Source organism: Canis lupus, chromosome 31, assembly GCF_003254725.2.
Source record: "Canis lupus dingo isolate Sandy chromosome 31, ASM325472v2, whole genome shotgun sequence".
Taxonomy (NCBI): domain Eukaryota; kingdom Metazoa; phylum Chordata; class Mammalia; order Carnivora; family Canidae; genus Canis; species Canis lupus.
This window is the reverse complement of record NC_064273.1, coordinates 33,775,045-33,791,912: the sequence shown is the minus strand read 5'-3', so window position 1 is coordinate 33,791,912 and position 16,868 is coordinate 33,775,045. Positions and strand designations below refer to the sequence as shown.

Genomic DNA, 16,868 nt, shown 5'->3' with positions numbered 1-16,868 from the left:
TTAAGTAATAGTATACTTAGGCATTCTCTGTTTAATTAAATTTTGTTTCCTTTGTTCATGTCTTTTGACCAGAAATATCAAGCAGAAGCGGTTAAAATCTCAGACAAAAGTAATTCCTGAATTGGTAGGTTCTCCTACTCAGTCTACCTCCAGTAGGGCTGCTTATTCTGCAAGCCACAAGACCAGTGCTAGTGTCTCTTCAGGTATGACGTCTGGGGACTCCTCAGATTCAGCAGGATCAGGATCATCAGAAAGAATGAGAAGTAGGCCTGTCACTCTAAACAATGGCTCTACATTATCTGGTGAGATGGGAACATTGTTATTTAACTGTGTAGCATTGCTAGTTACTGTGGGTTTAGAGGAGAAAGGAAATAAGACTAGCCCTGACAGCAATTTACAGTTCATTGGAAAAATCAAAAGTAACAAATAGGAGCAGTTACAGCATGTTTGATAAATGCTGGTCTTTGCAAATGGTACAGCCACATTCTCTGCATACTTGAATCTTCTATATTTTATTTTATTTGTAAAAGATTTTATTTATTTGGGGATCCCTGGGTGGCGCAGTGGTTTGGCGCCTGCCTTTGGCCCAGGGCGCCATCCTGGAGACCCGGAATCAAATCCCACATCGGGCTCCCAGTGCATGGAGCCTGCTTCTCCCTCTGCCTGTTTCTCTGCCTCTCTCTCTCTCTCTCTCTCTCTCTCTCTCTCTCTGTGACTGTCATTAAAAAAAAAAAAAAAAAAAAAAAAGATTTTATTTATTTGAGAGAGAGAACGAGAGAGCATAAGCAGGGGAAGCAGCAGAGGGAGAAGAAGAAACAAGTTTCCTGCTCAGCAGGGAGCCCAATGCAGGGCTCCATCCCAGGACCATGAGATCATGACCTGAGCCAAAAAGGTAGATAGATACTTAACTGACTAAGCCAACCAAGCGCCCCTAATCTTCTGCATTTTAAATAATGGGATAGAAATATCACACTTTGTATCCAAAATAGATGCTTTTGTTTTTCTTTTTTCTTTTAAAGATTTTATTTATTTATTCATGATAGACGTAGAGAGAGAGGCAGAGGGAGAATCAGGCTCCATGCCGGGAGCCTGATGCAGGACTGGATCCTGGGACTCCAGGATCACGCCCTGGGCTAAAGACAGGCGCTAAACCGCTGAGCCACCCAGGGATCCCGCATTTGTTTTTCTTTAAATTAAAAAAAAAAAAAAAAAAAAGGGCATGGTAATCATGTGAGCTTAAAACTGGATGGCCTAGTGAATTCTAAACTGTTTATTGTCTTGGCTATTTGGTAGTATAACTAAAGCTGATCCTAACCCTTTGTTAGCATTGTAGGAATGAGGCTGTGGTGTATATTTACTTCTCTGTTACTCAAGAGTGATTTTGGCGACTTGTGATGATAGTGTAAAAATTACTATAATTTAAAATAATAGAATCAGGGACATCTGGGTGGGCTCAGTGGTTGAGCGTCTGCCTTCAGCTCAGGGTGTGATCCTGGGGTCACAGGAATAAGTCCCACATCGGCCTCCCTGCTCCATGGGAGCCTGCTTCTCTCTCTGCCTATGTCTCTGCCTCTCTCTCTCTGTGTCTCTCATGAATAAATAAATAAACTATTTAATAAAAAACTAAAATAATAGGACCAGAGAGTTAGAGTGCAGCCACATATTAGAGTGGCAAGCCTTGCAGAAGAGTTTGGGTTACTTAATTGGGTCCCTTGATGAGTAAGGGAATCACATGATGAATTCTATTTCTAGAGGCTCAGTCACTTTGGCAATAATATGCAGGGAAGGGGAAGAATCTGGAAACTGGATCAACCTGCTGGGGAGTAGAGTGGAATAGTAGAATAGGAGCAGTCAAAGTGACAAATGGCAGAGCCGTTTCAGGAAGAAACACAACTTGGTGATTGGTGTCCTAATGCAGCCACTCTCTTTAATGTGGAGTTGGGTTGTATTTGTGGAGTAAAATTTTATCTTTAACAGCATGCTCCCACTCACTTTTATGAAACTCTCTGTGATACGTGTAAGAATGCAGTAGACAAAAGAGCAGGAAACATTCCTGTGCAGTGTTCACGCTGGAGCATGCGCTCATTCAGTGAAGGTAGTAGGGAGAAGTGACCTGTACTATTTAAATTATTTATCTTGTTTTTTTCTATCCCTCCCCTGTCCCCCCTTCTGGTGGAACATGCCAAAATGACCTCTTGAGCTGAAAACGTGTGTGGTACTACTACTGTGCTGTTATAGGCATTACTAGCAAAAGGCCTGAAAGCCTGTCTGCTGACATGGGACTCAGCGGCTGTCTATCCTACAGGAAATACCAATCTCATAGGATAGAAGTGGATGGGGAAGCTAGTTACATTTTTAAATAGAAGTTTATGAAATATATAAACTATTTTCTGAATCCAATATAGGATTAATATGTTACTTTCAGAAAGAAGAGAGCAAGCTTGATTTGGAGTGCTGATTTGGTACTTTTTAATGCCACAATTTTATGAGCTATTCTTTGAAACACTTTTTTTTAAAATATCACTTCTGAGTATTTTGAGAATCTGCTTGTAGTCAGTTGTGTGTGTAAAGACAAAATATGTGTGATGAACTGTTGATGCTTTATTTTTCTTAGAAAGTGAAATGGAAGATTCCTTAGGTACCTCTTCATCATCAGCTTCAAATAGTTCAGAGGAAAGCAAAGAGAGTTCAAGACCTCGTGAATCTTCTTTACGTAGTGGGCTGGCCAGAAGCAGCAATCTCAGGGTGACCAGAACCAGAGCTGCTCAAAGAAAAACTGGTAAGAGACTCAGTGGTTGGTACTTTGGAGGAATGTGTATCAAGGGAATCCATAAGCTAAGCATGGAATGGTTTATTGTTTTAGTACATCTACTATGTATGGTTAAATGTTCTTTTTAGTTTTTATAAAAATAGATATAATTGACATATATTTCAGGGGTAGAACAAAACGATTTGATATTTGTATACAGTGCAAAATGATAACAATAAGTACAGTTACCATCAGTTACTATATATAAAGTTTTTCTTTGTTTCTTGTGATTAGGACTTTTAAGATTTACCCCTAGCAACTTTCAAATATGCTTAACTACAGTCATCATGCTATACCTTACATCCCTGTGACTTATAACTAGAAATTTGTACCTTTTGACCCTCTTTACCTCCCCTTCCCCCACCAGTCTGTTCTATCAGTGAACTTGGTTTTTTTGTGTGGTAGGTTCCACATGTAAGTGAAAATCCTACAGTATTTGTCTTTCTCTGTTGACTCATTTCGCTCACCATAACACCTTCAAGGTCCATCCATGTTGTCACAAATAACAAGGTTCCATTCCTTTTTATGGCTAATATTCCATTGTATGTGTATACTGCATCTTCTTTTCCATTCATTCATCGATGGACATTTAGGGTATTTTCATGTCTTGGCTTTTGTAAATGATGTTGCAATGAAATTGGGGTGCAGATATCTTTTTAAATTAGTGAGTGCTTAGGGGCAGCCTGGGTGGCTCAGCGGTTTAGTGCTGCCTTTGGCCCAGGACCTGATCCTGGAGACGCAGGATTAAGTCCCACATTGGGCTCCCTGCATGGAGCCTGCTTCTTTCTCGGCCTGTGTCTCTGCCCCTCTCTCTCTCTCTCTCTCTCTCTCTCTCTGTTTCTCTCTCTCTGTCTCTCATAAATAAATGAATAAAATCTTAAAAAAAAATTAGTGCTTAATTTTCTTTGGGTAAATACCCAGAAGTGCAGTTGCTGGATTGATCGTAGGATAGCTCTATTTTTAACTTTTTGCGGAACCTCCATACTGTTTTCCACAGTGGCTGCACCAGCTTGCATTCCCACCCACAGTGCATGAGGGTTCCCCTTTCTCTACATCTTCGCCAACATTTCTTCTTGTCTTTTTGATGACAGCCATTCTAACAGGTGTGAGGTGGTATCACACCGTATCACACTGTGGTTTTTGATCTGCATTTCCCTTATTGATGATGTTGAACATCCTTTCACATTCTTGTTGACCATTTGTGTGCCGTATTTTGAAAAATGTCTCCTGAGATCCTCTGCATTTTTAAATCTGATTATTTTTCCTAGTGAATTGTATGAGTTCTTTATTTTGACTAATTAACCCCTTATCACATATATGATTTGTGCATATCAGTAGGTTGCCTTTTTATTTTGTTGATGATTTCTTTTGCTGTGCCGAAGCTTTTAGTTTGATGTAGTCCCACTTGTTTGTTTATTTTTCGTTTTATTGCCTTTACTTTTGTCCCAAAAAAAAAAAAAAAAAAAAAAAAAAACATTGGCAAGATAATGCGTTTCATCTAGGAGGTTTCTGGTTTTAGATCTTACATTCAAGTTTTAAATCCATTTTGTGTTAATTTTTGTGTATGTGAATGATAGTACTCTCTTTTCATTCTTTTGCATGTTGGCTGTCTGGTTTTCCCAGCACTGTTTATTGAAGAGACTATACTTTCTCCATTGTATATTCTTGCTTTTTCTGTTGTAAATTAATTGACCATATATGTGTGGGTTTGTTCTGAGAGCTCTCTTTTCTTCCATCCTTTCCATCCTTTGGGCTTTCTTTTTCTTTTCTTTCCTTTTTTTTAAAATTTTTTTTTTTTGAAAAAGAGAACGCTTGAGCTATGGTAGGGAGAAGGGGAGAGAGAATCTTACGTAGGCTCCACGCCCAGCACACAACAGGGCTTGATCTCACAACCTTGAGATCATGACCTCAGCCAAAATCAAGAATCGGATACTTAACTTGAAACACCCAGAACACCCCCATCCTTAGGGCTTTTTAGATTTAGAAGGGAAATCTGTTTTGGCATTAAGAGAGAGAGAGGGATCCCTGGGTGGCGCAGCGGTTTGGCGCCTGCCTTTGGCCCAGGGCGCGATCCTGGAGACCCGGGATCGAATCCCACGTCGGGCTCCCAGTGCATGGAGCCTGCTTCTCCCTCTGCCTATGTCTCTGCCTCTCTCTCTCTCTGTGACTATCATAAAAAAAAAATAAAAAAAAAATAAGAGAGAGAGAAAAACAGTTCTAAAAGAATCAATTAATTAAACATGTTGAAATAAGGAAGAGCTTTTTAATCTTATTGCTACTTTATTTCTAGGTCCAGTTTCTTTAGAAAATGGTTGTGGCAAAAAAGCCACTCGAAAGAGAGTCTATTTAAGTGACTCGGATAACAATTCATTGGAGACTGGTGAAAGTCTGAAAGCCAGGGCTGGAAATAACCGGAAAGTGCTCCGGAAGTGTGCTGCTGTGGCTGCCAATAAGATAAAACTAATGAGTGATGTGGAAGAGAACTCCAGCTCTGAAAGTGTCTGTTCTGGACGTAAGCTGCCTCACCGTAATGCTTCTGCTGTGGCTAGAAAAAAGTTATTACACAATTCTGAAGATGATCAGAGCTTAAAGTCAGAGATTGAAGAAGAGGATCTGAAAGATGGAAATCAGCCATCACCACTGGCTGGTTCTCATGCTGCCCAGAATACTGTGAATGAGTCTGAAAATGGGGATTCAGAGTCAGAAAGTGATTTGCGAGTAGCCCGCAAAAATTGGCATGCCAATGGTTATAAGTCACATACTCCAGCAACTTCTAAAACAAAATTTCTTAAAATAGAGTCCTCTGAGGAAGATTCTAAAAGTCATGATTCAGATAATGTACATAACAGAACTGCTGGTCCATCCACATCTGGGCAGAAACTTAAGGCTGAGAGTGCCTCAGAGGAAGAAGAGGAAGCAGATTCTGAACCAAGAAAGTATGCCGGTAGGAAATACAACACAGGCCGCAAGAATCTTGCTTTCCTTAAAAAAGCAAAGATTTTCAGTGACTCGGAGGACTCCGAATCTGAAGAGCAAGATAGAGAAGATGGCAGCTGTCACAGAATGGAAGCGACCTTGATTAGAGGGGGTTCGAAGTGTGAACCCACTGCTGGGTCCCATTGCTTCTCAGATCACGTATCTGAGACTGATTTGGATTCAGATGATGACAAAACAAAAGAAAAACCAAACAATTTTATGAAAGGTAATTCAAAACATGTAACCTTGGTTCACTGACATGTTCTCACTGTTTTTCTCTCCTCATAGCATACACTGTTTTTCCCCATGAAACTTTTGTTTGCCAGTTTTCTGTCCACCCTGTGCATTCTCAGTCTTTTCTGTGCATCCTTGATCTGTGTGCATGTGTACCTGGTTGTTAAGTATGTTTAGTTTTATTCACATAACAGGCAATCTTGGCCAAACAGCTCTTATCTAGTAAGATCTCACGTCTTGTAGCAGGTGTGGGTTTCAGAAAAGCAGAGGCAAAGTACCTTTACAAGCTGTGGTGGTACCAGTTTCGGAAGAGGAAAGAAAAGGGTAGGACTGTCTGCCTGAGAGGGATGTCTGAGTAAGAATAGCAGCTCGCCAGCAGAGTGGCCACCGAGCTGCTCTGTAGGGCAGGAAGCTGTTCCCCGTGCTTGCACATACTAGCTAGTTCAGTCTTCATATCTTTTCTGAGATAGGTGTTAGGTTAGTATTATTGTCCACTTTACTCATCATAACTCTGGGGCAGAGGAGTGAAGATCACTTGATTATTTAAGACTGTGTCTTGGTAGGTGAAGCTGATGAAAACTATGGAAGAGCAGGAGGCAGCTGAAACTAAGATTAAAGGTGTTGGTGCGATTGGAACTTGAGAAGTGAACACAAGTTTCAGAGAGGTGGAGAGTGATTAGTTAGCATACCTTACTGCCTAGGTGAAGAGAGTTTAGTCTGTATTCATGTTATTCATATAGATATTTGTTCAAGTGTCCTGTGTGTGTCAATAGCAGGACCTGGGCGGGGGGGTTACTGATGGGCAGTGACTGGTGCTGAGGTGGCACAGAGTTCACTGCTCTGAGGCATTATGAGCCCCAGCATTCACTGCCATCCTCCTTCCAGGAAGAATTCTGGACTGTTTAACATGTTGAGCGTTTAATTCCTTTACACATACTCTTGGAGATTAAAGAAATACTTCTAATTTTTAATTTCTAGATTCTACATCACAGGACCATGGTCAGAGCAGAAAAGTTTCCAGGAAAAGGGTCTGTTCCAGTGACTCAGACAGCAACTCAAAGGTGGTTAAGAGGTCATCAAAAGCCAGAATGGGTCTCCTCAGGACTCCTCGAAGATGTGCAACTACTGCTGCCAGTAAGATTAAGCTCATGAGTGACGTGGAAGATGGCTGCTTAGAAAGCATGTGTACTAGAAGCAAAAATGGAAGGAAAAAACCCCTCCATTCTGCAGGTGCCACAGCAAAGAAGACGGTGAGTGATTCTGAGGGAGACGTAAACTGTGAAGTGCCAAATGAGAAGTGTGCCTGCGAAGGGAGGCCACCTGAAGCGGACTCGGAAGGCAGTGCGAAGAGTATTCGTCCGTCTGTAAATGGAGACTCGGACTCCGAAGGTCTGCTGAGCCCCGACCATAAGAAGAGGCACAGCAAGAGTCTCAGAACAAATGTTGGACCTTCTGACACAAAGAATTCCTCGATTGGGTCTTCAGAGGAAGAGTCAAAAAGCCATATTCCAGGGGGTGAGATGGATAGAAAATGTCCTTCAGAATCTGCTTTGGTGCAGAAAGCTACCGCAGAGAATACGTTCGAGGAGGACCTGAATTACGGGCTGCGCAGGTGGAACGGCAGGAGGCTCAGGACCTACGGGAAGGCCCCGTTCAGCAAGACCAAAGTGCTGCGGGCGTCGCAGGCCGCTGAGGCGGAGGTGAGGAGGAAGCGGCTGCATCCTGAGCCCGAGGAGGGCGTGCGGGCTGAAACAGCAGGTGCTTCCCAGCTTGGGCCTGACCCTGGCCCCAAATCCGACTCTGAGTTGGTGTCTGTGACTGAATCAGACGTGGACTGTGCCAAGGATGCGAAAACCAAAAAGAGGAAAACGAGAGGAAAAGCAAAAGCGGTGAGAAAAGGTAAAGCTTGTACAACCGCAGCATCTAGAGGTGCGAGGCGACAGAGACAGAGCAAACGGCCTAGGCTAAGTGTGGACGATAACGACTGGGAGGACTTGGACTATGCAAAATCAAAAAGAGGTCTTCGACGTTCAAAAATAAAAACGAGAAATCAGGGCAGAAGGACCGTGAGATACCATGATGGGGATGACGACAGAAGCTTAGAAAATGTGTTAGATTTTGATGATTGCACCTTATGACCTTGAGAGAAAACCAGTTCATTGAAAGAGGAAATGGACTGGAATTTATGGTGAAAGTGGGCTGTTGAAATTATTTTTTGTCCTACAATTCAGGGAATATATTTATATTTTTCTATGAAAAGTTATGAATGTGACTAAATCATGACTGTTATTTTTATTTGCACTTGCTTGCCTTTGTAGCAGCGCTCAGCACAGGTGCCAAAATATGCTTCATTTTGGGGGCAGATCTACTTTGACAGTATTTAACTACAGATAGCAAGAATTTGAAATCTGTTCAACACTAGACATCCTGGTTATCAAAACCGATAAGCATTACTTTCATGGTAGCAAGTGTCATGCAGTTACTTTCTGAATGCTTCAAGAGGTGGTAGTTTCTAACCCCTGTCCTGTTGTAGTAAAACAATTTCACGTGACCTATGTTTACAGATTCTTCATGAATATTATGTGCATACTGACATTACAATCATGGGAGGTGTAACCATGATTAGTAGGCGAGGTACCTACCACTTTTTTTTTCCTTTTTCTTTTTTTCTTTCCCTGGCTACTTGAGCAGAATGCATTATACCAGATTTGGTCATTTTCATTGAAATGGTTTCTTTCCAAATGCTGTTGGGTCTTTTCTCTCTTTTTCTTTATTTTTAAGGAAAATATCATCACTTTTATTTTATAAACTTGAATTTATAAAGTGCTGGTAAATTATTTTTTAAAATGTTTTGATTGTATATTTTAAACCTGTAAGGCCCCGACCATAGTCCTAGCATTTTCTTTTAAATTGTGCACTAACAGAATACTATATAATTTGTCTTTCCAAGATCTCCTGGTTTCTATGTAAGGGATTTAACCAAAATCTTGGTCTTCCATAGTCTTACTCTGTGAAATAGAGGAGTTTGTGTGCCTTAGATTTAGGAAAAGTGTGTTCTTTAATAGAGTGTGCAGGGCCAAGAGAGTATTTAAATTATATGTAGTTTCCCCCCATTTCCATTGAGATTAGAGTTGAGTTCTGTTAAGAGTGCAATCGCAAATCTCCTCTATATAGGAAAATAGTTCAATGTCATTCTCCGTCTCTTTGTTTTAGCTTACTGCTGCCATGTGCAATCCCAGGCATTCTTTGCGGGGGCAACTAAGTGTATCTTTACTAGTGACCTCTAGTTTAAATCTTAAGAAACTGTCATGTGTTGTGGGAAAATAATTTTGGAATCCATTTAAAATGAAACTTCTATCACATCAAATAAGTACACTTATTTTCGAGCCAAATATTTTTGCGTGATAGGTTGTGCTACTCCATACAGTGTAGGTGGCCATTCCTAGCTTGTTTGTGCCTGAAGATGGACTTGATTCAAATGGTTTACATATTTTGTAGCTGAGGAGTATGTTACAGTACTCCCACCTTTGTTATTTATTGGCCCTGTGTTTGGTTTCAGACAAAATTAACCCTTTTCTCCTGTGTATCCTGAAGGTGTCAGGTATGGAAAAGCATCAGACTCTGGTGTCAGTGTTAGAGAATGTTCTCAAGTGTTGTTACTTTGCAGTTATCTATTCCATTCTACATGGCAGGAGGTACTTCTGTACTTCAATGTAAGGGGAAGGCTGTTTTTGGACATAACCAATTGAGATAGATGGGAGAGACCTACCCTTCCCTTGGTTGTTTAGAGAGCTATCACCACTTCAAAACTATGATGCTCTTCTTATAAAGCTCGTGTTAAGTGTATAGTAAAAAGAGTGATTCAGGAGAATTGTCCTTGACTATTGACCTGAAAACATTAATGGAATGTTCTTTACTTCCCTAGTTTTAAGCAATGGTGATAGATAGCCTATCCATTAATTTATTTAAACTCTTCTAAAGCTTCTCTGTTTTATATCTATTCTCAGGGTTATAACTCCATGTTTACCATCATCTGCAAAAAGGTACCAAAAAAATCCATAAATAAAATGTAGAATATGTTCATAAATACATAAATTCTTTAGGTAAAATGAGACTTTGATCATTTAGGCTTCATCAGTAGAACTATTCTTATCTTTTGGACTGAATTAACTGGTCATAGATTGGCCAGTCAGCCAATTATTAATTTTTCTTTTTGTCCAAAATGGTTAGACCGTTGTGTACAGAAGGCTGTATTTTGGGTTTCATCTGGGTAAAAAAAACAAGAATTTGGCCTCGTGAGTTTGAAGGCATGGTTGGCAATGGTAGCTTCTCATGTTCTGAAGTAAAACTAAGGGATTATAGTGAGAATCATTTTTATGGGTTTTTTTGGTCATGGTGCTATTCCTAAGGTTAACTTTGAATATGTGACACACACTCCTAAGTACTTTAAGGAAAATTAATAAATAATTAATAGTTCAAAAATGTTTACATTGAGCACTAGAACATGTTTGACTTTTTTTCTACTTCTCTTTATGCGAAATGCGCAGGGATTTAATGCACGGATGTACTTTAATGTGTTTGGGATCAGTTTGTATTTTCTTGTGAAAAGAGACAAAAGCTTGCAGATTGAATGTGAACTGATCTGGAAGTAAGTGCTATAGCTTTTCATTGCACTTGAAGTCACTTGATGGTATATATGAACAACAAGAAAAAACTGCTGTGGTTATGTATGTCCAAAGTCCTATGATTTTATTCATTTATGGTTGAAAAAAGGGCTGAGGTGTTTAGATTTGAGTTTTGATTCCTTTGAAAGACTATTAAGAAAAAAAGGTGTCAAACATTTAAAAAATAGGTGAGGTTTAAAAGAGCTTTTTTTTTTTTTTTTTTTTCCATATCAGACTTAACTTTGAAAGGGCATACCCGCAATGTATAGTAACTTCTGAATAAAAGTGAAGGTATACCATTTTCACATCATTGTTAGGGTGGTCATTCTCCCTTTTTTATTTTAGGGGAAAATCTCTGATTAAATCCTTTCTCAGTGTAATGATTTCTTGGAAAGAATGATAAAGCATTTACTCACAGCTTCTATGTTACAACACAGAAGTTTCATCTAAGTGGTAGAGTGTTGTATCTAAAATGCAAATTAATTTTATAGCATGAAAATTGGGAGAAAGAACTTAGATTTGGGGAAAAGGCACTTCAAAACCTAGAATTGCAAATAAAAAAGGAGGTATGAAACAAGCCAGTAAAAATGCCACCTTGCAGGTATTGCTGTCCAAAAATAATAAAACATGTCACTAAATCTTCACACTATTGGTTGATGACATCTTAGGTAAAAATTCTTAGAACAGCATTGGGTTCATACTACATTCCCTGTCCCTCTTCTAGCCTTTTTTTCTTTAGAATAATCAGAATGTAGAATTTATTAACTTTAGTGTTTTGTTTTAAAAACTACATTGAAAGGACTTCAGTCTCTTGTCAGACACATTGAATTTGTGCCACCTGGAAAAAAAAATGAGAGGTTTGTGTATTAGTAGAATGTGAGAACATTGCTCAAGGTGCTTACAGTATTTTTGGTTTTCCTTTTTACTCAAACTGTATTGATTTTGTTTTTTTTTTTTGAGTAACTTTTAAATGGCTAGAAAAGGTCTGTTTGCCTTGCCCTTTATAGCTGAAATACCAGCTCCATCCTTTTCATCCATGTTAAGTCAGCATATTTCCTTTATTCGGCATCTTGGAGTTGTCTACAAACACTTAAGTGTCTTATGTTGTATGGAAATTGTGGTTGAGTTGTCTTCTGGTATGATGTAGTGCGACACAGCACCCTCCCTGCAGAAGAACTTTCCATTAATGATTCTGTAAGTCCATCTCAACTTCTGCTGTGGATAACAGGATGTAATAAAGCAGAAACCATAAGAAATTTGCAATGTCACTGTTTAAAGACTGTCTCTGATTGTAGTATTTGGGAACAAAGACCAAACCAAGTAAGACATGTCAACGCTAGGGAGAAAATGGAATATTGTGGAAAAATCTAGTCCAACTAGATTAGTAAGTGCTAATGCCACTTGGTAGCTCAAAAATTGTGAATTAATGGAGAGGATTAAAATGTAAAGACTATAATGGTGAGGGCTGTGTTGTCTTTTCTCACTTTTTAAATGAGATTGTAGCTTTTTTCTTAAATTATAGATGTTGCCTGAGAGTATGTGGGAATTCTCAAAGTTGGGAGATTTTCACTAGTCTCTAATAATGTGCCAACCTGTTTCCTTACTACACTGTGAATATGGTAGAAAAATACCAATTCTTTACTTGGTGTCTCCTCAAGGACCACTTGTACGGATCTGATGTAGGGAGGTTGGATGGGGGCAGTTAAAACACTTGGGTCTTACAAATCTGCAGGCTCGTCTTTAGCAGCATGTAAGTAACTGTGGGATATATATTTGTCATAGATATCTATAGTTTCATTGAATTTAATTATCAGTGTTTCAGCATGTTTTCTGGTCACGCTTTAGTTTTTAAGTTAATTTTAAGGTAAGTTTTGTCATTCATTAAACCTTTCATGGGAATCTGGACTCCTAAAGAGGCGTTCTGACTTCCCTAAGTGAAACGAGACAACCAGTTACAGTTTGCATGGACGGCAGCAGCCTGGTCTACAGGAATGTTCTTTAGAAGTTATTACCTCTTTTTTTTTTTTACCTCTTTTGATCAGTGGTTAAACAGTCTCATTTTTAATATATTGAAGGTAATTTTCTAGGTGTTGATTTAGTCTTAGTCGTCAGCCTTTGCACACATTCAGTTCACCTGTGAAATTCTGTTTCACTGGCGCGGGACAAAAAGGCAAATCTTTGATTCCCCACTTCTGCACAAGATCTCTCAAACTTTTCTAAATTAACTCATTGCCACGTCTGACTCTCTGTTGTCATCTACGGATCAATTTTATTTTTAAAGTCAATTACTAACTAAAATAGAGTATAATAAATTTAGTTTTGTTACCCTAACATTTTTTTAAAACTATTTCAAGCCTTCTAGCTGATTAATTCTATAAAGTCTGCAATAGGCAAATCGATTTCCTTTGCAACTCCTCTTTACTCTTAAACAGCTCTATCTTACCTCAAGCCTTTGTCCATTTGTGATTTCTTTATCATGCACGCAGAATGTAGGGCCACACTGTGTCATATGGGCGAAGGGGACTGAAGGGAGTTGAAAGATGGGCCTGAAAGGGGGTTGTCCTTGGATTACCTGTGCCCTGATGCTTTTCATTAGGGAAGTAATAAAGTAGATTGATAACCAGTGTTTATTCTGATACCTTATTCTGCCCAATGGTTTGAAATGCTCTGAGATCTCTCAGAAACTTCATTAAACTCAGAAACCAATATTGCACTGTATTTTAACTAAAATTTAAATTTAGAAAGTTTATTAAACAGATACAAGATTACTGGATTCACACTTCATAAAGGTTTTATCAGATTTTTAGAAAAAAAAATTGCAGTGGCCATCACAAGTCTCTGAGAATAAGAATGGCCATTAACAACTTTCCTGGAGATGAGCGACGGCTGTAGAGTGATGAGCTATTAGCTGTTGAAGCAAAGCACAAGTTCTATGGTGCCCATCACTGAGTGTGTGGGAAGACTTAATGGATGAATTTAAGTTCATCCATTCAGCCATAAAAGTGACCAAGCTAGTGAGGAACAAGTCTTGATTATGGAATTATTTCAGACCATCTCCTGACCTGAGGTGGCTATTACTGTAGAAGCTGACTTCTCAGTGTTAACTCCAGTGTTCAACTCCCCCAGAAAAGAGAAAAGCATCGGGGAATTAACAGAAAACCTGTTAGCCTACAGTTACCCTCTAAAGAGACTTCCTAGCGTATGGAATCTTTTTGGAAACTTGTGCTTTTGGAGGGATGAATATCAGTGATAATGCTGTTTACTTCCTGAGTTTTGATCATTTCATTGCTTATCAGTGAAGGGCAGAGAAGGAAGAAGTTATCTTAAACCAGCTCCGAAAAGCCTTACTTGAGAGAGGGCACTATGATTTGCAACTAAAAGGTTTCCCCTCTGTGGATTTATCACCAACCACAGCAGCCAGTGATGTCAGTATTTCAAAAGTATGTGAAATAGGCCAGTACATTTTCATTTTGATTCAGACATGCTTTCACCTTTTGCCATTCTCAGATTTGTTTTTAATATGCCAATGGAAAAAAATAATATGCCAGTGAAAATTCTGATGAGATTAAAAATTCTCATGCTCCTACAGCAATGATGGGAAGTTTATTTTGGATTTAGGAGAACAATTTTGTATTAAGTGTAATTGGAATATGATAAGTCCTTAAAATATAAAAACTAAAGATAATTGCTCTGAGTCAAAACTGTAATGTCTGCATCCAAGTTTCTCTTCACCACAGACTGTCTTAGAACACACAGTGATACAATTTAAAGTGGTCATCTAGGTAAACTGTGATGGAGTACTACGACCCATGCAAAGTTTTACTCTGTGAAGGAGGTTGCCACCATACCCAAGTAGGGAATTATTTATAGGGAAGCAGCAATGCCTCAAGCTCTCGTTGCTCCCAACCCCGTGACTGACCAAGACCATCTGGGACAGTAGGACTTGGGGGATTGTACTGACTTGTTAGTATTAAGTGACGCTATCACAAATGTATTGTTAGAGCAGTATCCTCCAGAAGTTTTAAGCTTGTGCCCTAACACATAAATTGGACTTCTCTCTAACCCTGAATGATCCTGTATATATTTCTAAAAACTGTAGTTTGCTCAAGAGGAATAAAGGCACTTTATAATTTACCAAGTTCTCAGTAATAAAATTAACGCTGACTTATATGTATGCATTATTATTATTTTTTTTAATTTCCCACACTGTCACTCTTCTGTCTTCCTCAGATTGCTTTTGTCCTTATCCTGTGACATTCCCATTTGAGGTCTGAGCCTAGACTTAGAGCTTCATCAGGTTGCGTGGCTGTGCACAACAGAATTGACTCGCCTATCTCCCCGCCCTTGACCTAGTTCAGATATTTGAAGTTCAGATTTTCTTAAAGGACTTTAAAAAGCCTACTTAGATTTTCTTCTGTAGAATCTTAACTGTTTTCCCTTATTTTGGATTACAAATAAGCATTTATTAAAATGAGTTAGGGTTAGTATTTACTGGGTTCCTAAATTGTGTTAGTACATCAAAAAGGAGTTAGTTGCTGCCACTTACGTCCTTTTGATCCACAGAAGTGTTTACTTGTGATAGGATTTTATCTCTAACTGGGTATGTTGTTGGGAATGAACTTGGTTATCTACTTCTAGTGTGGTTGCAGCATGCAAGTGGATGTAGTTGAGAGATGCTGGTGTATCCTCGTCCTTCGTAAGTCACATTTCACTTTAATTTTGTTATGTATTTACAAGAACTTTTGTCTGTCATAGCATATTATTTCACATTCCAGTATTTGCCTAACATTGATTTAATGTGCTAAACTGTCGCTTTGGATCTAGAGTTACTTTGCAGAGACCTTAGTTCGTGATTTAAACATTCCTGAGCAAAGGCCCTTCGAGGTAAAACTCCGTGGGCTGCTGTACTCATGGTCTCTGCTGCTTGTGCAAGTGACCGCGCGGAGCCCAGCCAGGCGGGGGAGGCTGTGCTGCCCAGCAGTGTGTGATGATGAGCTTAGCCTGTGAAAATGCCATTTTTGCAGTGCCTGATGACCTACGTTGAACAAGACGTGTTCCCCTTAGAAATAGAATTTCACTGGAGAAGTATAGAAGTCACTTAATTGGCAGAAGGGATTGATGTGCTTGTGGGGGGTTGCTTTTAGTACTTAGTTCCTGACCTCCTTTGGGAGAACTCTTAACAGGTCTTGGAGAAAGCAGAGGCACATCTTTGAAGTACGTTTCATAGACTTAAAAAATCTGAAGGGCTTTCCCTTTCGAGAGCAGAAGACTTTTTCTCAAGTCTCAATTAATGAACATGTCAATTGACGGAAGCCCATTTTCACCTGTACTCATTTGTGCTTGCTTGGTGGCAGAAGGGCAAACCTCTCTGTTCTTAAAGGAAAAACTAGGAAGGTTGGTGGTGGTTGGGAGCTTCACTGCGATAGAATAATAGCATCACTTGAGAGCTGACACAAAGGGTCCTTATTTTCTCATCCTTAGTGGTGAAAGGGCACAAGTGGCAGAGTCCAGATGTGGAGTGTGGGTATCTGAGAGGTCTTATCCTTAGCCTGTTTTTACCAATGGCTGAATGTCTACAAACGAGGTGGGGTCCCACAGACCCACCTCCCACCCCTCCCAACCCTCAGCTTGTGTACCTTTAAAACCATTTTACATAGTTTGACTTAATGTCCCCAAGGCTAGGTTGCCAACAGATAAAGGTGCATTTTTATCAAGAAATACAGGTTTTGCCTGCTACCTAGAAGTAGGGCATTCCTGTGAAACTTCATAAGCCAAAATGGCATAAAGCAAAGATGCAACTACCATTAATGTATATGGAAAAAAAAATTGGAAGGCATTTGCAGACCCTGAAAAATCACCTCTCTGGTTGCTCTGATACCTTAGGACACATCTTCACTAACGGATGCACAAAATCAGAGTGGAGGAAGCCCAGATGCTCAGATAGTTCAAGAGCTCTGGTGGCAGGGGGAGGAGCTTGGTGGGCTGCTCTTTGTTCAGGTGTGTGCTGCCTCTGTAGAGGCTCCCTGAAAAACGAACACCAAATGCCATATTGCCCCCACCTTTTTTTTTTTTTTTTAATGGAAAAGCTCTTCAATTTCTTTTGTGGCTAGCAAAACCAAGTAGGTCTTTTGTAAAAGCGAAGAGCTTAATGTGAACTTTCAAAAAGCAGAGAACACCCGCACTTT

At 39.6% G+C, this 16,868-nt stretch overlaps 1 protein-coding gene across 2 annotated transcripts in view; it reads left to right on the top strand.

Annotated features, from left to right (window-relative positions):
* BRWD1 (bromodomain and WD repeat domain containing 1) overlaps positions 1-16,868 on the top strand; it is a 121,020-nt gene that overhangs the window by 99,604 nt on the left and 4,548 nt on the right. For both annotated transcript variants that reach the window (XM_035709422.2, XM_025449771.3), the window contains exons 38-41: positions 73-302; positions 2,615-2,779; positions 5,100-6,011; positions 6,998-7,918. In XM_035709422.2, the coding sequence (XP_035565315.1) occupies positions 73-302; positions 2,615-2,779; positions 5,100-6,011; positions 6,998-7,918 (2,228 nt within the window). The remainder of the gene's footprint in view (positions 1-72; positions 303-2,614; positions 2,780-5,099; positions 6,012-6,997; positions 7,919-16,868) is intronic.